This window comes from Mesocricetus auratus, unplaced genomic scaffold, assembly GCF_017639785.1.
Source record: "Mesocricetus auratus isolate SY011 unplaced genomic scaffold, BCM_Maur_2.0 Super-Scaffold_100024, whole genome shotgun sequence".
NCBI lineage: Eukaryota > Metazoa > Chordata > Mammalia > Rodentia > Cricetidae > Mesocricetus > Mesocricetus auratus.
The window spans coordinates 648,608-669,630 of NW_024429205.1; the positions used below are offsets into that span (position 1 = coordinate 648,608).

Consider the following 21,023-nt stretch of genomic DNA (forward strand, 5'->3'; position numbering starts at 1 on the left):
CTGGCCTTACACCAGTTCACAGTGTCAGCATCAACAACAGCAGCCTAGTTGAAGAGCTAAGGGCTGAGAAACCCTGAGGGTCTGAATACAAGGTGTAACTTTTTACACCATTAACTGGTATGTGCACAGGCCTGACTGACCTGGAAAGAGATATATCTTAATATGTGATTGTGTCTCTTCTGGCCTTTCTCCCTAGCAAAAGGGAAAAGCTCATTTATCCTCCTAAAAACTAAATATTTCACTCCATGCCAAATAAAGCTGCCTTGTTCTCTATCACTAAGTCTGTGGTACCAAAATGTTGAATGCTATCTGACCCAACACAGAGAAAGAATCCCCAAATTCCCAATGGAAAATTTAAACATTTTAGCAGTCATCAGCTCTACTGTACTTGCAAACAGTGCACAGGAAGCTCATATCCAAGAGCTCACTGTTACACACATTTATGCACTATTAAAAAAACAAAACCTTGGCGGGGGGTTGGAAGCATGCAGACATCTCTCACATTTAAATAAACATGTTTACTCAGTTCACTGACCCTCCTTTGCAAGGGGTACTTACTGTCATGGCTTACTTTAATTTTACTCAGGTAGGGGGGACAATTTTCAATCCAAATAAAGCACTGCCTGTATTTGTCAAGAAGTCAATGCATATCCTTCTTAAACATAATTGACACTAAAATTTAGATTAAAAACAAAAAAGATGAAAGCTCACAGCTCATTAGAACAGACTCCATCCAACAAACCATATCAAATTGCATCAAATAAAAATGTTAAACTAAGCATTATACAAAAGCATTATCCAAAGAGCCTATAAATCACTGACGTCAGAGGAAGCTGGTTCTCATGCTACCCAACAGTGAAAGATACATATTTCAGAATCAGTGCTCAGGTCAAAATCTGAGGGAAAAGGAAATCTCCTAGAGAGACACAACCCCCATCTGCCTGGTTCACATTCTGTGCTAAGGACGAAACCCTTGGCCAAGGACAGACCCACTTACCCTGACTCTGCTACCCCGGGCACAAATGTCTCAGCTTTAAAATACAGAGGTTATCACCCACCCGTAATAGTTTCTGTCAGAAGGGCAATTAATTTATCTAACATTCTAGATGATAGAAGGTGTTCAATGGGCATGTTATCTGCTAGCTGGATTACATTACTCTTTTGTTTTCATATGTACATTTATGTGTAGAGTGTGGGGGTGTGTGTGTGTGTGTGTGTTTACTCATGCATGTGGAAGTCCAAGGTTGACAACCACTATCTTCTTGGATTGCTTTCCACAATATTCATCGAGGCAGAGTCTATTGCTGACCCTGGAGCTCATCATTTCAGCAGGTCTGGCTAGGCTGTTTGCTCTACGGATTCCCTGTCTGCCTCCTGAGCAGTGGGACTACAGCTGGGCCACCAAGTCCAGCCATCTTTTACACGGCCTCTGGCTTTGCTTGAACAGCAAGCACTTTACCCTTTGAGCCATCTCCTCAGCCGCTCAGCTGCAGTTCCCAGAGAACAAGGCTCACTGTTGAGCAGGTACAAACTACATAGTCTTGGAAAAACTGATCACTTGTTCAAAGTCAGGACCAATGAAAGAACAAATAAAGTTTTTTGCCATGCATGGTGCCTCCCAGCACCTGAGAGGCAGCAGCAGGCAAATTTCCATGAGTTAGAGGCCAACCTGGTCTACACAGAGCAGACCAGGTCAGTCAGGGATATACAGTGAGACCCAGATTAATAATAACTATAACAATAATAACAATTAATAATGCTGACATCACTACTAGTGGGATGAAAAATGATAGCCTTCAAAAAAATGGCCACTATTAATCCCCAGGACTTGTGAATCGCACGTTATTTGGGGGAAAGGTCTTAGTAATCATTATTAAGCCCTTTAAGTAAAAATATCCACATGGGCCCTAAATACTATCACATGTATTCTGAGAAAAGGCAGAGAGATAGGACATGTTTTAGAGTTATCATTCTGAGACTGTGGATGCAGACGTTAATGTGGTCACAAGGAAAGGAAGACCCAACAGTACCAGCAACCAGCAGAACCTAGAGGCCTTGGGGGGCACACAGCCCTACTGATGTCTTAATTTGGAACTTAGGCCTTCTAAATATGAGAGCGCCTCTACTATTTTAGGTTCCAAGCTTCAAGTAATTTGTTAATCTCCACCACATGACATTAACATAATCCCTACTGTAGAGGAAGGAAGCTGGCTGCTCCACTAAACATCTGGGAGTTGATAGATTTTTTTTCCATCTCCACATACTACTTTTTTATTATAATGTTAAGTGAAGCCAGGGGAAATGTGCTCTAAAGCAGCCAGAGCAAATACAAGATCAGGCCAGCCAGAGAGAGCAAAGCGTGCACACTGGTTATCTTCCTCAAGCACTCTCCACCTTATTTTTTGAGACAGAGTCTCTCACTGAAACTGAAGCTTACATATTGGTTAGGCTGCCTAGGCAACAAACCCCTGGACCATCCTGCCTCTGCTTTCCAGAAAGGAGAAGCATACACCACCGTGGCCAGCTTTTAAGTGTGTGGTGGGAATCTAAATCCAGGTCCTCATGTGCACAGCAAGCTCTTTATCCACGGCCCCACCAATAAGTGCTCTAGCAGTCAAAAGTGCATGGTGAAATTAGACAAGACGATACCAACTTGGGGGACGTACTCCTTCCCTGAAGAAGCCACAAAAACAAGCGCTGTATTTAAAACAAGAATAATTCAATGTGGCCAAGACACACCTATCTTTTCTCTTAATGAAGAACAGTATACAAACCACTGTTAAAGCCAAATGTAGTGGTTCAAGCAGGAGGCCAAGGCAGGAAGATCAAAAACTCAGGGCCACTCTGGGCTACACAACAAGATCCATCTGGGTAATATGATTCTACTCCAGCAGATGCTGCCTGGTAATAAGGCTCTCCCCTTCACACCTGCCACACTACTTATAAGCCAACCTTAGCAGAGGTGGTCCCACAAAGACACATGTATGCAACTGGGAGATTGGGAGCCAATGAATGGATCATGATATGTGACACAATTACAAAAGGTAATGCTCCTGGTGTTTCTAAAATGCCAATAGTTTTAGCACTTTAAAATCTCACTGGAGTAATGCACTGCTCACAAACAAACAGCCCTATCCACAGGAAGGCGAAAGGGTAAAAGGAGAGGAAGTGCAGAGTTGCTGAGGGTCACGGACTCTGTTAAGGAGATAAAAATGGAGGGGGGGCAGTGTCTGTTGGTAGTTGCTCGGTTATAAATGTTTAACACAATTTTTAAAAACTCACAGCCCTGGCTGGTAAGATGGCTCAGTGAGTCAAAGTGTTTGCCACACAGCCCTGATGACTTAAGTTCAATCCCCAGAACACACATAATGGCAGCAGACAACTGACTCACAAGAGCTGTCCTATGACCACCACACATCTGTGTACAGTGCACACCTATATACACACACACACACTCTCTCTCTCTCTCTCACACACACACACACACACACACTCACACAATGAATTTCTAAAGATTAACTTTAATGGCAAAAACATTAAATTATATCTTCTGAATGGATGTATGAATCATGTTATGCTGAATTCTGAATGGATGTATGAACCATGTTATGCTGAATTTCTACCTCAGTAAAGCAGGTGAACAAGAAAGAAAAGCATGTACTGAATCATTTAATAGATGTCACTTCCTCACTACTCTTGCCCAGAAAAACATCACTGAAAATACAGCTGGCAGATGACATAGCCACTTCCTTCAAAGGAGGAAAACAAAAACAAATGAAAATGACACAATCAAGTCTTCTTCCTACACATCAAAAGTGACAAGCAGGGTTTTCCCTCACCTGTTTTCTGGTCAAAGGTCATAATGCAAGGCCTTATTTAAAAAGTTTACACAGCACAAAGGGTATGCCTGTACCGTGCCTCCCGTAAGGACCAAATGGCCCTCCTGTCACTTGTAGCACCTGTTGAGAGGATCAGTGACGTGACGGCAGTGACAAGCTGTCCGAGGCCTGTAGTTACACGTGTTACACGTGCTCTTTCACCCTCGGTCTCCCATCCCAGAGCACTAGCAGTCACAATTTACAAATGAGAAAGGGAAGGCGGGAGAGTGAGCACATGTTTAACTCTCAAACTCAAGACAGGAAACAGTCCTGGGGCATGTGACACACATGTGCTTCCCACCAGCACTGTCACAACTCACACCTGCATTGAACAGCAGCAGCTGCATGAACAGGGACATTCTACATGACGAGGGATAGAAGGTAGCTGTGCAGGCCACTCCCTTCAGAGAGACAGGAGAGTATGCCCCTCCCACACATCCCGTACACTAGCAGCCCTGACGGACGCTCACACATGTTGCTGGGCACTTAGAGAAGTGCCAGGAGCTGGGCTCTAATCCTTAGCATTCTGTTTCCTGTAATCCTTCAGGTTAAAAACCACTACAATGAAGAGGGACATAGTAGCCCGTGCCTTTAATCACAGCACTCAGGAAGCAGAAGAAAAAGAATCTGTGTAAGTTAAAGGCCACCCTGGTCTACATAGACAGTTCCTGGACAGCCAGGGATACATGGAAAGACCCTGTCTTAAAAAAATTACCTTGATGATAAATTTTGAGCCATACATATTGTAAGAAGAACCCAGGGACAGAAAGATGGCCAACAAGATGACCCAGCCTGAAAACGTAAGTTTAATCCCCAGAACCCACACTCACAGCACCCTCTCACACACACAACAATTAGGAAGGAAGGAGAGAGAGACGGAAGGAGGGCGGGAGGGAGGGAAGGAGGGAGGGCGGACAGACAGAAGGACCAGGTCTATCAATCACCAAAACATGACCACTTTCCATAGGTGAAAGAACAAAAACTGACTGTGCTTTATTTGGGGACTGAATTATAGGGAGTCTTTGCCCTCTCTTCAGTACACTGTCACAACCTTCCATAACTGCAGCATCACAGTCATCTGAGAAACAGGACTTCTTTAACTGCCCCAATGCAAAGTGCTTGTGCTTCCAGGTACTAGGCTGGCACCCTCTTCCTGAGTTTCCATAAACCTGTAACACTTGGAAGTAGAACATGCGAAAGGAGACACTTCTTCCATATTTGCAGCCTCTGCACTCCAATCTATGTTCAAAGGGTAACAACCATTTCACTGTTTTCATTAAAACTAGATGTGCAAAACACAGCCACATCTCTCTTGGGGACATGCAGGGAGGCAGTGAGTAGAACCTCTCCTTTCCTAAACCTTCATAAAAGGTTATCTGCAAGAGATTTCAAGGTGCCTAGCAGAGACAGATAGCTGTTAATAAAATATAAGGCAAAGTCAGGCTTTGTTTTCTACGGTTCAATAAAAGTAAAAACAGAGTATTTTTATCTCTTTCCAGCCTAAAAGGGTTGGGCCAAAGTATCTTCTTTGTCTGGCTTTCTATGCATTGATTAAAATCAACCAAGGTTATAAAAGAAAGTAAATCAGTTCCTGACCAGAGAGTTCCCCACATAAACAAGCAGGACACTGCCAGTGTCAGGTCAAGAGCAGCCCCAGATTCTTTCTCATTGCCAGACTTCAATTCTCTTTGCCTCTTTGACATACACACATACACCAGACTTTGTGAGCTAGAGGTGTAACTCAGTGGTAAGGCTTAGCATACATGAGACACAGGGTTCAATCTCCAATGTGAGTGGGCATGGACATACACACACACACATACACACAATGCACAGAAATTTTTAAATGGGAATAAGAATTTATTTCTGCTCAAGTTTATCTTTTTCTTCTTTTAAAAAGTTCTATGTATAATTATCATATGTCACAGCGTGTGTGTAGAAGTCAGAAAACAACTTTGTGTAGTGGGTTCTCTCATTCCACCTTTACATGGGTTCCAAGAAGCAAACTCTGGTTGCCAGGCTTGTGTGCCAACTACCTTTACCTATTGAGATATCTTGCCAACAACCTTTCTTAAACTTTACTTTTAAATCAGAAATCTGATGAAAGCAAAACAAAATACTACCTGTGCTGTGTGTTTGAGGGCAGTTTGAAGTTCATCATATTTTATACCAGTGTGGTAAAGCTCCATTTAGAAAAACTGCTATAAAAATTAATTGCCCTGGGAGAGGGAGACACAAGGATTAGAAGTTCAAGGTCTTCCTTAGCTACACAGAAAGTTTGAGGACAGAGGCTATATGAGATACTGTTTCAAAAGAAAAATAAAAAATAATAATGAAATAAGTTGACCTTCAGACAAGTGATTCCAACATCATTAACTGAAACAGTGTTGGAGGCCAATGTTGGATGTTTACAAACAGGGTAACTTGAAAAATGACAAGACTCGAGGTCCAGTGTGATAAATCAGACCTGTAAGAGCAAGGTCAGTGTTGGAAGAAGACATGTGAGCAGCAGCAGTCCACACTGCAGATGCCTCGGAAAACGTGGCTGGACAGCACATAATAAGAAAACCATAGTGTTCTCTCCTTAAGATAGGAAAAAATAGACCAAAAGTCGATTTTTAAGATAATCCTAGGAGGATTCCTGACCTTATACCTTTGCCCACTGTTTTGATATGTACTTAGGTTATAGCTCCTCAAAAAGAACAACTCTAAAAGGAGAGATTTTTCTCTTGATAAATGAGGCCTTACGTATTTACTGCTCAGCCTTTCTGCTTTTGTTGGAAATGGTCTCACACTATAGCTTACACAGGTCAAGAACTTACTATGCAGCCCAGATCTAGCCTCAGCCTCAGCCTCCTGAGTACTGTGTTACAGGCATGAATCACAACTAGCTTTGTCAGATTCTTCTAAACCGAAAGCCCACACAGCATTTGCAATACATTCTTACAAAAAATCTCTTGAGCAGGCTGTTCTGCACTATTTTATCTGACTCATGTGTGACTCAGAAACTAGATGCCTGTCTCCATCTGACCCAATCTGTACCATCACACCTGACTTTGTAAGGAATTACAGAACTACTGCTTCAAATATCTGTCGAAATTAAACATTTCCTGCTTGAAAACTACTGTAGAATAGTGAATGTAGTATCATGTATATAAAAATGTAAGGAATGGTCAGGCGTTGGTGATTCACGCCTTTAATCCCAGCACTCGGGAGGCAGGGGCAGGCGGATCTCTGTGAGTTCGAGACCAGCCTGGTCTACAGAGCGAGTGCCAGGACAGGCTCCAAAACAATACTGAGAAACCTTGCCTCAAAAAACAAACAAAAAAAAAAAAAATGTAAGGAATGATCAAAACATAAACCACATTTATTGTTACCAGTGGCACAGATTTCAGAATTACAAAGATAAACACTGCTCTAAAATACCTAAAAGCTAAAAAAATGACTTTTCACTCCTTTTTTCCCACTCATATTGAACTGGACAGACACCAAAGACTCCGACACCATAACTCATTTTCTGTGCAAAAAAAAAAAAAACAAAACCTTAATTTCCAGTACACATCATACTGTTACTTAACCCACTTTTGAAAAGGTCATCAAGCCGGGCGTTGGTGGCGCACGCCTTTAATCCCAGCACTCGGGAGGCAGAGGCAGGCGGATCTCTGTGAGTTCGAGGCCAGCCTGGTCTACAAGAGCTAGTTCCAGGACAGCCTCCAAAGCCACAGAGAAACCCTGTCTTGAAAAACCAAAAAAAAAAAAAAAAAAAAAAAAGAAAAGGTCATCAACTTCATACGTATTTCCTCTGAACTTCCAAATAAAATAACAAAAATAGCAGAAAGAGGGACTGGAGAGATCACTTGGTGATTAAAAGCACTGGCTGCTTTTCCAGAGGCCCCAGGTTCAGTTCCCAGCAGCTACATAGCAGCTCACAACCGTCTGTAACTTCAGTTCCAGGGCATCTGACTCCTTCTCCTGGTCTCTATAGTATCAATACACACGTGGTGCACAAACATACATGCAGGCAAAGCATTCTCACATAAAATCAGTACTAAGAGAAGGAAAAGGCGAGTGAGAAAAGAAGATAAAGGAAGCCACAGTGTAATGACGTTCACTAGCTCAGAGGACACCAGTCCAGATCCTGTAGGAGTCCAGATGTTGGAAACAGCAGTTGTCTCTACAGCATACTAAGCACAGAACTGTGAACTATCATTCTATAGATACCCTAAGGAAATAGGGTCCTACCTGGGAAAGCCACATACAATTGTGATGTGCTGCGTATAATGAAGGAAATGATGTAACCGCCAACGCTGGAATAGCTATTTCATACAATGATGGATGTGAGCTGCCTCATTCTGTCTGGCTCACACAGAATCTGGTATCAACTCTTAAGAGAACTGAGGCCAAGGCAAAGGCTGAGGGCTGTAGCATAAAGCCAGACTTGGCTGCCTAAGCATCATATCATAACTTTAGTCACAACCTTGCCAAGGAAGCATAAACCGCACTCTGAAATAACAATCTTTGAGATTCTTGAAAAACACTCTGAACTTAAGACTTCTTCAGAAACTGCATGACTCCTTATGACAAGCAGAACGTAGGAACAAGTTTTTCCCGCACTAGATGAGATCAACAGTAGAGCATTTGGCCAGCATGCACGAGACCATGGGTTCAATACCCAGAGCCACAATATGAAAAAGAGATAAGCAGAGAACCAATGAGCACGCAATGACAATCAAGACTTCATATATTAGTGTACCCATTTATCAGACTTTTCCTTAGAAATAGCATGTACTCAGTTAATAAGGCAAATACAAACAAATAATAATGTCACATAAGAAGTTCACTAGGGAGTGAGTTTAGCTACAAACACAAGCATCCCCTGAAGGTCATTTAAATGCAAAAACCACCATCTTTTATTTTTAAATAAGAAACATACTAACATTAACAATGTTTTCTTCAGATTTTTGTTTTTGAGACAGGGTTTCTCTGAATAGCCCTGGCTGTACTGGAACTTGCTCTGTAGACAAGGCTGGCCTCAAACTCAGAGATCCGCCTGCCTCTGCCTCCTGAGTGCTGGGATTAAAGGCAGCACCATCAATGCCTGGCTCTTTATATTCAAGAAATTATTTCCCAAAAGGTCAATTTCTACTTTCAAAAAACATCTGAGACACTAAAGATGAGAAATATTTAATAAAAATGTATCCGAGTCCTCTGTCTCCCAGAATATGGGGCTTGTTCACAGTGTAAGACCAGGGTTGTAACCCTCTGATTACTTACTTGTTAAAAAAGGGTTCAATGAGTTTTGATCTGGCCGACACACACATTTTTGGAGGTCCAAGTAAAGAACCTAGTGAAGAAAAGCAGGACGTGGTCAAAGCACAGAAGCTCAAACACAAGTGTGTTCATTCATCGAGGGTGAAAATTACTCTTCTGGCCCACACACCTACTTGGCAAGTGTCAGCCTTCCCATGTATCCCCTCCTCATCTCCTCTAGCTCCCGACTCAAATACCCCTGCTTCCATAAGGTGTCCACATCCCAGGACAGTGGTCATGATGCAGACCATCTGTCGCCCCTTCCCCACTCCCCTCCCAATGGAAACAGAACCCCAAGCAATGGTATCCACAAAGGAGCTATTGGGAGGCAAGTAGGGGACCTGGTTCCTTCACAAGGAGCATGGGTGATTCCTCTCTCTAGCACTCCACTATGTAAGGACATGTGAGTGACAACTGTCTGAAAGCTGGTGTCCAGGGAGGGGTCCTTGATTAGGCTTCCTACTCTCCAGAACCACGAGAAACATGGGGCTGTTATCTAAACATGGTCTTTGGAAATTTGTCACACCAGGCTGCTTAACAGCTAACAGGTGAGATCCACTCTGTTTAACAGAAATATATCTCAAATACCTAGGTAATTTGCCATGGAGATGAAGCAGAGTCCTGTGATGTAAGCATCATACCCTGCCTCATGGAGCTGCTCAGAAGCTGTGTCATAGCTTGGAAAGCCTTCTGCACTTTCTAAAGAGGGAAAAAAAAAAAAAAAACCCAGCATTATCAAACAGGAAAACTAGTAACCATGGTATCCTGCCGAATCCAAACTGCACTTTTATATGTTACAGATGCAGATGCGACCTGAAGACACAAGGAAAACTACCTTATTTCTTAGTTCTGTCCACACAAGGCCTTGCAATAAGAGATAACAAAGTCCCTGAAAATGAGAACTTTAGTTCAGACCAGAGAAAGGCCTCAGTTTCCTTACCACGGTTCAGCTGTCTGTAGGACAGCTCAGCCACACTGGTTGGAGACATTTGCAATCTTGTGTTTTCCCATCCTACTGTGCTGTTCTTACCATACATGTAGGACAGCACATTAAGCAGGACTCCAAGCTGGGCATGGTAGCCACACCTGTAGTCTCTGCACTTGAGAAGCTGAGGCAGAAGAACTACAGCAAGTTTGAGGCTAGTCTAGGCTAAATAATGAGTTCTAGCTCAACCTTGGCTACAAGGTAAGACCCTGTCTTTAAAAATAAATAAATAAATAAATAAACAATAAAGTAATAAAAATCCAGCAGGACTTAGAGGCCATATTGTGTCCATCAGAATCTCTATTCCATTGCTCCTGCATGATGTGACCCTGGGCAAAGCACTTTACCTCTAAGCCCCCAGTTTTATAAAAAGGAGATGATAACCAACCTTCCCTCATAATGTTTTTGGGGGACATCAAATGCCACGGTATTGTTAACAGTTTTATCTAGGGCTTGGCACATGTCATATGCTCATAACCATTAGTATCCCAAGTAGTCCCCATAAAACGAAAGAGTCCAACTGAATACTGACAGGGCCCTTGACTGTCCCCAAGCTCAGCAATTTAAAAACAGCAGCATACTCCATGAATAGATCAGAACTTCCTGTAACACTGCCCTTAGTCCACAGGGACACTGCACTACAAAAAACATAAGATAATGCTTAGTTGTACCGATACACACAGGTACTGAGAGAATGTGAGTCATCTGCTGTTGAGTAAATTCTCTACCAGAGAAATATGAAAATAATAGGATAGGATACCGCTCTTACTCATAAGTAATTATTTCCTAGAATCAATCTGGAAATGAATGTTAGAAAGACCAGTGCTTCATAAGAAGCATGAGGGAAACAGCTGATGGAATGGCTGGAGCTGTTTTCATATCAATACAACGCACTTTATGCAAGAACTTTTTAACTTCCTTATAAACTAAATGTTGAACTTGACACTTCCTAAGAAAGCCTTTTAACACCATAGCACTAAAGTAAAATCCTCAGCACACCCTGATGAAGCCCATACTCTCCAAATCAATTATTCCATTACAGTGTTACACAGAGGGCATGGGCTTCCTTCCCTCTATCTGCCCTACATCTTCATACTTCCTTTCTTGGACTACTACCCAGAGGGAAGCAAGTACCTATGACTCTGCCTAATACCAATTTCTGAATAATTAGTGCTATTATCAGTGTTTCTAGTTTTCTAGCCACAGCTGATGGAATGCTAACTACTTGTCAGCAGCACAATGTGGATGACAGGACCAAGGACATGGTGCCCAAAACACACGGGTAGAGGCCACACATACCCACACCACCCATCTGATACCAAGAGTTCCTCCTGGCATCTGGCTTTCTCAATGATACTGTTTCTCTGGCCCAAACGAGCTCAGAGGACCAAGAGGGGCACTCTCATCTCAGCAGCGTCCCAGTTTTTGGGTTTTCTGACACAGGAAATGCTCTTGCTGCATCTCTGATGATTAGTCACTGGCTCTGGCTCGCTAAAACAACGCACTGTAGGAAAGGACAAGTTTTGAGAAAACACCAAGCATGAGGAATTAAAGGCCTTGAAACTTCTCAATGAATTCCCACCCAGCTCTATTAACATGATGCAAATATAGCTAGACGTGGAGTTAAGATACCATCTTTGTTCAGGGAACAGCCATCCAGCACAGGCATGAATCTGAACCCAGTTAAGGTCTACAAGTAACACAATATGGTTTCAGAGACGTTCACAGTTTTTCTATAGAACTTATCAGTAATTTCCAAAGTTTGAAGGTTTTCAGGGTTAATATTCTTACCAACTTTGGGAGGGTCAAAAGGTGTCTCTTTTAACCGCTTTTCCAACTCTGCAAGGGATGTGTTGTTAATGATATCCTGCAAGGCAGGAGGTGGGGAATTAGAACATTTCAAGAGTAAGAGATTAAGCATAGCCACTTCAGGGTACACAGAAGCAAAAAAGCATCCTATACTGCCCTCTTGTGACCTTAAAAGGAACAGAAGCTATTGTTTATTCCACATAAAGAAAAGCATGCCAGCAAGGTCAAGGTTCATTGTACTGACAGGAATAATGACACCATGTTAAAACCTACACATGTAGGCAGGCCTAGTGGTGCTCACCTGTAACCAGCTATTTGGGAAACTGAGGTAACAGGAGGAAGTGTGGAAGGCCAGCCTGGTTACTAAAGCAAAGCCAGGAAAACAACTGTGGAAGGGAGAGAAAAGCAAGCTTCCAGGTTTGCTGGGGGAGTGGGGGGTAACACAGCTTTGGTAGGAACTGTCCTAGTGCACTGCTCAAAGGCTCAGAAAGTTCCTAATTTCTAGGATTGCTGGCAGGGACACAGAACTGGAAGGCACTGTCTTAGCAGACTGCTCCAGAGGATGCAAAAGGTCCTTCACAAGCATGTAGATTAACTACATTATCTTTATTAGAAAATATGTCCAAATATGTAAAACAAGGAGGCAGGTACAGAAAGGACAAAAACAGAAAATACAGGCCGGGTGTAATGGTTCATACCTTTAATCCCAGCGCTCAGGAGGCAGAGCAGAGGATATTTATGAGTTCAAGGCCAGCCTGGTCTACAAAGCAAGTTCCAGGACAGCCAGGACTACACAGAGAAACCCTTTCTCAAAAAAAAAAAAAAAACAAAAACCATACATATAAAAAAATTATAGCTATTGTGTGGTACACACTTGTCATCCCAGCCCTGGGGAAGCTGACAGAGGGAAGACTAGCTTGGGCTAAAAAGTAAGCCTGTACCTAAAAAAATGAAAATAAATTAAAAAAATAAAAAAATGTATGTATTTTAACATTTAAAAACTTACATTCAAAAAAAGAGGAAAATAAAGACAAGTTCACATTTTGATATATTTATTTCTGAACTTTTCAGATTTCTCTCTTCTTCCTTTCTTATTTTTTAATGTGTTTGAAATAATATTTAAATAGACCAAAATTCCAAATGTATTAGTATTAATGCAAAAAAGTTTCACACAGAGCATGGTGGCACATGCTTACATTCTACCACATGAGAGGCAGAGGTAGGAGGATCAGGAATTCAAGGTAATTACTTTCAACTACAAGGTGAGTTCAAGACAAGCCCAGACTGTGTCTCAAGCAAACAGAAATTGCAAATTATACCTTATGAATGATAGTTCAGATCTAAATAATACCTTAAAAGGCTGTGTGCTGGCCATCAACTTAGTATCCAAGAGTCTGTAAACAAAATAAATTTTAATAAGGTAAATAAAATATATATATACATATATATCAATATTTAAAATGTACTTTGTTAAAATACAAAAACACTTCAAATGTTTCATAAATAAAAGACACAGGTAACATATACTTCACATATAACATACTTAGAAAATTTAGTTCATAAAGCTTAGAAGTGGACAGAAGAAGCATACACACATGCAGCAGTGTGACCCTAGTGCAATGTGGCTGATGAGTTAAGCACACAGTCCCATGCGCTGGCCTCACTCATCACACTACGGTAGGTATTCCCTATACTTGCCAAAGGAACAGGCTGTATGCCTATGCCTGGAAGACTGAGGATAGCATCCATTTTTTTTTTTTTTTTTTTTTTATGAGACAGGGTTTCTCTGTATTGTTTTGGAGGCTGTCGGTCCAGCCCGGCCTCGAACTCACAGAGATCCGCCTGCCTCTGCCTCCAGAGTGCTGGGATTAAAGGCGTGCGCCACCACTGCCCGGCCGATAGCATCCATCTTGAAGGTGAGGTAACACTGCATGTTTTCTCTTCCATGGGGTCTGCCCTCTCAAAACGGCTACCACCCACTGCTACCACCTGGTTGACACAATCTGCATTGGGAAGCTCCACTGTCAAAATGACTGGGTTTGGAATCACCTAAGAGTCTTTGAGGAAGTTTCCAGAACGCGCGCGCGCGCACACACACACACACACACACACACACACAGAGTGGGTAAAGCAGGAGAGAAAGTCAGATAAGCACTGGGGTCTTTCTGGACTATGTGCATGAGGAACTTGACTCCATGAGCCCACCATACCTTCCCATTAAGACAGACTATACCCTCAAACTGTGACATACTAAACTTTTCCTCCCATGGGCTGATTTTCTCAGGTATGTAGTCACAGAAACGACAAAAAGTAGAACCTTTAATCCCAGCACTCGGGAGGCAGAGGCAGGTGGATCTCTGTGAGTTCAAGACCAGCCTGGTCTACAGAGCGAATGCCAGGATAGGCTACAAAGCTACACAAAGAAAACCCTGTCTGGAAAAACCAAAAAAACTACTCTATTACAGGGACCAGAAATACTAAAGAAGACACTAACCACATAAAAATTCATCTAAATCTAGTTCCAAATAAACATAAACACTGTGGCTAGGACAGCAACAGCCCATATGAAAGTATGACGAGTTGGCTACCCTCACTTGCCCTTCTTCACAAGATCTAAAAGTGTCTTACCATATAGGCTCCATGCATCTGACATGTGGTTGATCACACAGGTGACATATGACATAGTCAAATTAGCATGCAATGCAATGCCAACTGTGGAAAACACTAACAATGCTGCCACTGATGAAGTTACAGGGAGTGGTGGTGTCTCTAGTCATATAATTCTTAACTGAGGCAGTACTCTCAGCTGGGACACATCAACAATTAAAAAGGTACATCCCACATGTGTGAATGACCAGACCTGTGCTTGAACCCTTCACCAGCCCTTCAGACAGCAGGGTGCAGGACAGCAAAAAGGGAGGCACTAATACTTTCTACGTTCACTCTAAGTTAGAATCTGCTCTTTAATGAATGATCACACAATTCATACATGTAAACAGTCAACTGTGGCAAAGTTAGGGATGTCCAATCCGTTAAATACCTTCCCAGCTTGTAGAACTGCCTACTTGTGTTGCATATCTATCAGTGAGCATCTCAAATATCAGGCTGTACTTGAAGAAGGCTTACCTGGGGAAGACACATGTTGTCATCTCCTTAAACTCTTTGAGGTCCTAAAAAGCAAAAGGATGGCCTGTTACTGTCTTCCTGGCAGACCAGAGCATTGTTAAACACACCCAGGAGCAGCTCCAGCTCTCAGCTGCTTCCTCAAATATTAGCTGTCATGCCTCACACAGGCCTCAAGCTAAGGAGCAAACTCCACTTCTAGTTAAGAATTATTTTTAGGAGCTGGAGAGATGGCTCAGAGGTGAAGACCACCTGTTGTTCTTGCAGAGGACCCAGGTCAGGTCCTCTAACAAACGTGGTGGCTTACAAACACCCCAACTCTATTTCATGAGATCTAATGCCCTACTCCGATCTCCTCAGGCACTAGGCACACATGTGGTACACACACACACATATGCAGGCAAGACATTCACACACATATAATAAAATAAATAAACCTTAAGACAAAAGAAATATTTTTTTTAAATAGAACCTGAGCCATGGCACCTGCTGTCATAATTGACAATCTAGAGTTCAGTGCCAGGACTTACACAACAGAAGGCTGACTTTTCTAAGTTGTCCTCTGACTGCCACATGTGCAAAGACATACACAAATTTTTAATTAAGAAAAAGTAGGGACAGTAAGACAGCTTCGCAGGTTATAGGTACCAGATGTCAAGCCTGACAACCCGAATTTGATCGGAGACCTGTACAGTGGAGAAGGGAACCAACTCCCACAGTTGTGTCTGACCTCCCCAGGCATACCTCAGCAACACACATATGCACAACAGAATAAACAAAATTAGAATTTTAATGTGCTAAAAATAAATAAATAATGGATCTAGGAATATCTTCCATTTCTCACTGGGAATTATGAGGCTTAGATAAGTAATTTTATAACCAAAAGACTCTATAGCTGAACTAAAGAAAGAGTGGTTCTGTCACATGTAAAATACTGCTGATTGGAGAGATTGTTGCACAGACTTATCCTAATAGGGACGCTAGCTAGTGTCACTGCAGTGACCGATATGGGAATGGTTACACTGGAAAGCAGCTTATATCACTCAGTCCATCTCTGGTTGTTACTTTTTGTTATTGTTGGTGGTGGTGGTAGGTTTTGTTTGGTTGTTTTTTGTTTTTGTTTTCCGAGACAGGATTTCTCTGTTACTTTGGAGACTATCCTGTAACTAGCTCTTGTAGACAGGGCTGGTCTCGAAATCACAGAGATCTGCCTGCCTCTGCCTCTTAAGTGCTGGGATTAAAGGTATGCACCACCACCGCCCGGCCCATCTCTGGTTGTTAGTTAAAATGGTCACAAACACACAGACCTTGCAACATGCATATGATTCCTGCTCTAAGTACTAAGAAGATTGTTAATGTGGCACTGACAGAAAGTGTCTAAATTAGACTATTTCATAGGTTTACTTTGATCAGGAATTCTAGAGCAGAAATTAGAGTATTCTAGTTTTGAATTAGTTTATTTACATACATAATTGCCATGATAGCCTGGGTAGTTTATTTACATACATAATTGCCATGCTAGCCTGGATAGTAACACTCCTCTCCCTTTGTAAACCACACTTCTTTTCAAAGTCAATTGTGCTTCACAGCAAGCTGCCATTTCCAATTAGCTTAGGCCCATAAACAGAGACTGTATTTAGGTTGAAACACACACCAGCTTCTCAATGGCTGTCCTTTTAATCATCGGACAAAATACGAAAAGGCTAAGTCAAACAAAAAATGCCTAATGACCATTGTTAACCTTTCAACACCACTAAACAAGTTTTACAAGCAAGAGCAAAGTGGCCACCTCCAGAGCAAACACAGAGTTCTGGGCCAACACCTACAAGGTCATGTTCAAGCAGCAAAAGGCCCCATAAAAAACTCTCCCCTAAATGCCAAGACATGGACTCTTTCTATTTTTATCTTGGCATGTGTGTGTGTAATATGCATATATACACAGTGTGAGCACAAGCCTGCCTCACTGCATGTGTGAAAGTGAAAGCCTTCTTCCTCCGTCTGAGCCAGGGTCTCTTGTTCACTCTAGGCTAGGCTGTCTCAACCACAGGCTCCCAGGGATTTGCCTCTCTCCACCTCCCATCCTGTGCTAGACATTCTGCATTACAGATGCGCTATGTGAATGGCTTTACATTTACATCTTAAAAATATGGTGCCAGGAGCTGGACAGGTGGCTCAGCTAAGAACACCAGCTGCTCTTCCAGAAGACGGGGGTTCAATTCCCATAACGGACATGGAAGTTCAGAACTGTCTGTAACTCCAGTACCAGGGGATCCAATGCCATCTTCTGGCTTCTGAGGGTACCAAACATTCAAGTGCTTGAATGAGATGACCCTCACAGGTTCATATATTTGAACATTTGGTCCACAGTGCAACTGTTTGGGAAGGAATAGAAGGTGGATTTGGTGGAGGTGTGTCACTGGGCTTTGTCTGTGTCTGTGTCTGTGTCTGTGTCTGTCTGTCTCTCTCTCTCTCTCTCTCTCTCTCTCCATGATGATCATGAACTCACTGTCTGAAACTGTAAGCAAGTCCGTAATTAAATGCTTTCTTTTCTAAGAGTTGCCTTGGTCGTAATGTCTCTTCAGAGCAACAGAACAGAGACTAAGACACAGTCTTATGCTAGCTGGTCGTTTGTTAACTTGACACACAAGCTAGAGTTATCTCAAAGGAGGGAACATCAACTGAGAAGATGCCTCCATAAGATACAGCTGTAAGTCATCTTCTTAGTGACTGAAGGGGAGCACCCAGCCCACTGTGGGAGGTACCATCCCTGGGCCGGTGTCCTGGGTTCTATAAGAAAACAGGCTGTGCAAGCCATGGGGAGCAAGCTAGTCAGCAGCACCCTCCATGACCTCTGCATCAGCTCCTGCCTCCAGGTTCTTGTAGTGTTTGAGTTCCTGTACTAACTTCCTTTGATGATGAACAGCAATATGGAAGTGTAAGTCAAGTAAACCCTTTCCTCCCCAACTTGCTTTTTGGTCATTTTGTCAAAGCAATAGACATCCTAACTAAGACAACACCCATACACAAAAGATAAAATAAAATGAATGTTTTTGCATCTTAAACATGGCACCAACAGATATAAATGTTCTATCATCTTCAATCTATTGTTTCCTATTGCTCTCATCATTTTTTCCAAGGCTAAATAAAAGAACAGTTTTCTCTCTCTGATAATGCAGGGGGAAAGTGTGTGTGTGTAAGTGTGTGTGTGTGTGTGTGTGTGTGTGTGTCTGCCTGTCTGTCTGTCTGTCTGCCTGTGTATGCAAGAGTGTGATCACCCCAGGTACCTTGATGAGCTAAAACTGCACTGTAATACAAATCACCTGCTTCCTGGTAGACTCTTTTTTTTTTTTTTTTTTTTTTTTTTTGGTTTTTCGAGACAGGGTTTCTCTGTGGCTTTGGAGGCTGTCCTGGAACTCACTTTGTAGACCAGGCTGGCCTCAAACTCACAGAGATCCGCCTGCCTCTGCCTCCCGAGTGCTGGGATTAAAGGCGTGTGCCACCAACGCCCGGCTCCTGGTAGACTCTTAACTGGAGTTCAAGTTCACATTTTCTGAGCAGGCACACACAAAGTGAATCCTCCTCAGATCTAATCATCTAGAATAGGTTGCACCATGTAACCCAGAACAAACCATAGGCAACATGGAAGCACCAAAACCCTGGAGCACTGGCCACAGAACAGTCGGATTCTAGCACGGCAGCAGGCAGAGAAGAACTGCATGGCAGAAAGCAGTATAGTAAAGCAGGCAGAGTAATCATGCGCCCACACCACAGGCCCGCCAGGACACCATGTGTTTAGGAAACACATCAGCCTGGCTGGGAACATGGAGCCTCACAGAGGCTTGATTACATAGGCAATCAGATACAGCCTACAGACCCAGCTCCAAAGAGTCAAGACGAAGAAAGAATGTGGGGTTACTTGGGAATTTCGGGCAGGTCAGTACGAAGAGAGCCACACAGTCATAAGACGCTCATCTGTTCAGTCAGTATTTGATGCCTCCCATGTGCCTGCCTGTTTGATATTCAGAATGCCCAGAAGCACAACATTAAATAAGCTCCCTCAGTCCTTAATAGTGGGGAAAGGAGTTGCTCCAATGGCCAGTGAGAAATGAATGACTAAAACCAACCATTAGTTCTTTAGATAGAAAAAAGTGAAGTAATCCAGACCCAGAAAGACAAATATAGTATGTACTCACTCATAAATGGATCAGACATAAACCAAAAGATACCCAGCCTACAATACATAACCCCAGAGAAGCTTGAACCCTCTTCCAGAAACATATGGAAACAGATGCAGAAATCCACTAGTAACCAATGGGCCAGGCTCCTGGAGTAAAATTGAAGTGAGGGAGGGGAGGAGCAATAATATGAACAAAGGAGTCAAGACCATAACAGAATCAGCTGATCTGAATTAGTGAGAGATCACTGACTCAGGTCTGACAAATGGGGAACCTGCATAAGATAGAACTAGACTCCCTTAATATAGGTGACAATGATGTGACTGGAACAATATATGAGGCCACTCACTAGGTCCAAGATCTGACACTAATGCACAGACTGACTTAGTGGAGCCCATTCTATATGGAGAGATACCTTGCCCAGCCTAGACACAGGGGTGGGGGGGTGGAGAGGTGCCTTGGTCCTGACTCAACTAGATGATGGGACAGACTTAGTAGACTTTCTAGGGAAGGCCTTACCCCCTCCATGGAGCAGATGGGAGAAAGGGGGGTAGTAGGGGGAGTGGGAGGAGAGGAGAGAGGGGGAGCTAGGATTGGATTGTAAGAAATAAATTAATTTTAAAGAAAAGAAAAAAGAATACTTGATGGTCTTTCAGAGGGCAGGTTTGATTCTCAGCACCCACACTGGCTTGCAAGTATCTGTAACTCCAGTTTCTAGGGATCCAACAATCTTCCCTGGCCTCTGTGACATCAGGCTTACATACATCAGGGAAAACGCTCACATACTTTAAAAAGTATTTGTCTATTTATATGTATGTGTGTGCGTGAGTTTATGGGCACTACATTTCTGCAGGTGCCCTTGGAGGTCAGAAGGCATCAGATCCCCTGGAGCTGGAGTTACAAGCCACTGTGGGCTACCCAGTGTGGGTGCTGGAAACCAAACCTGGGTCCCATGAAAAAGCAAGTGCGCTTAACCACTGAAACACCGACAGCCCTAAAATAAAGTTTTTTAAGTAAATAAAAATAACCATGGGGCCTTTAATCCCAGTACTCGGGAAGCAGAGGCAGGTGGATCTCTGTGAGTTTGAGACCAGCCTGGTCTACAAGAGCTAGTTCCAGGACAGATTCCAAAGCTACAGAGAAACCCTGTCCCGAAAAACCAAAAAAAATAAAATAAATAAGCCATGGTGTGATGGCTATTCTTGGTTGTCAACTTGACTACATCTGGAATTAACTAAAACCCTGGGCACACCTGTGAGGGATTTCTTTTTTCTTAATAAGTCATTAAAAGTGTAAAGACCCACTTTTAATCTGGATTTCTATTTGTTTGTTTTTTTGTTTTTTTTGAGACAGGGTTTCTCTGTGTAGCCCTGGATGCCCTGGAACTCACAGAGATCCGCCTGCCTCTGCCTCCCAAGTGCTGGGATTAAAGGTGTGGACAATCACACCCAGAAAATATGGATCTCAGAAGCAAGAAGATAAACCTTTAATCCAGATCTCTTGAAGAGGAGACCCACCTGTGATCTGGGCCATACTTTCCACTGGCAGCCTACAAAAAGAACATGGAAGAAGGAAGCTATGGTTACCAGCTTCTCTCGCTCTCCTGGAGAGTCCATTCCTTCACTGGCATCAGAGTCTATTTCTTCAGGGTTCCACTGTATACTGAAGACCAGCTAGGACATCCAGCCTCCTGGACTAAAGAACTACTAGGTTCTTGGACTTTCTATCGGTAGGCAGAAGTTG

General features: G+C 42.8%; 1 protein-coding gene across 2 annotated transcripts in view; it reads right to left on the reverse strand.

Moving 5' to 3' along the window:
* Positions 1 to 21,023, reverse strand: part of Parn (poly(A)-specific ribonuclease) — a 139,429-nt gene that overhangs the window by 96,649 nt on the left and 21,757 nt on the right. For both annotated transcript variants that reach the window (XM_040730776.1, XM_040730775.1), the window contains exons 14-18: positions 15,109 to 15,152; positions 13,334 to 13,376; positions 11,965 to 12,040; positions 9,777 to 9,887; positions 9,153 to 9,222 (exon numbers count right to left, since the gene is read on the reverse strand). In XM_040730776.1, coding sequence (XP_040586710.1) covers positions 9,153 to 9,222; positions 9,777 to 9,887; positions 11,965 to 12,040; positions 13,334 to 13,376; positions 15,109 to 15,152 — 344 coding nt within the window. The remainder of the gene's footprint in view (positions 1 to 9,152; positions 9,223 to 9,776; positions 9,888 to 11,964; positions 12,041 to 13,333; positions 13,377 to 15,108; positions 15,153 to 21,023) is intronic.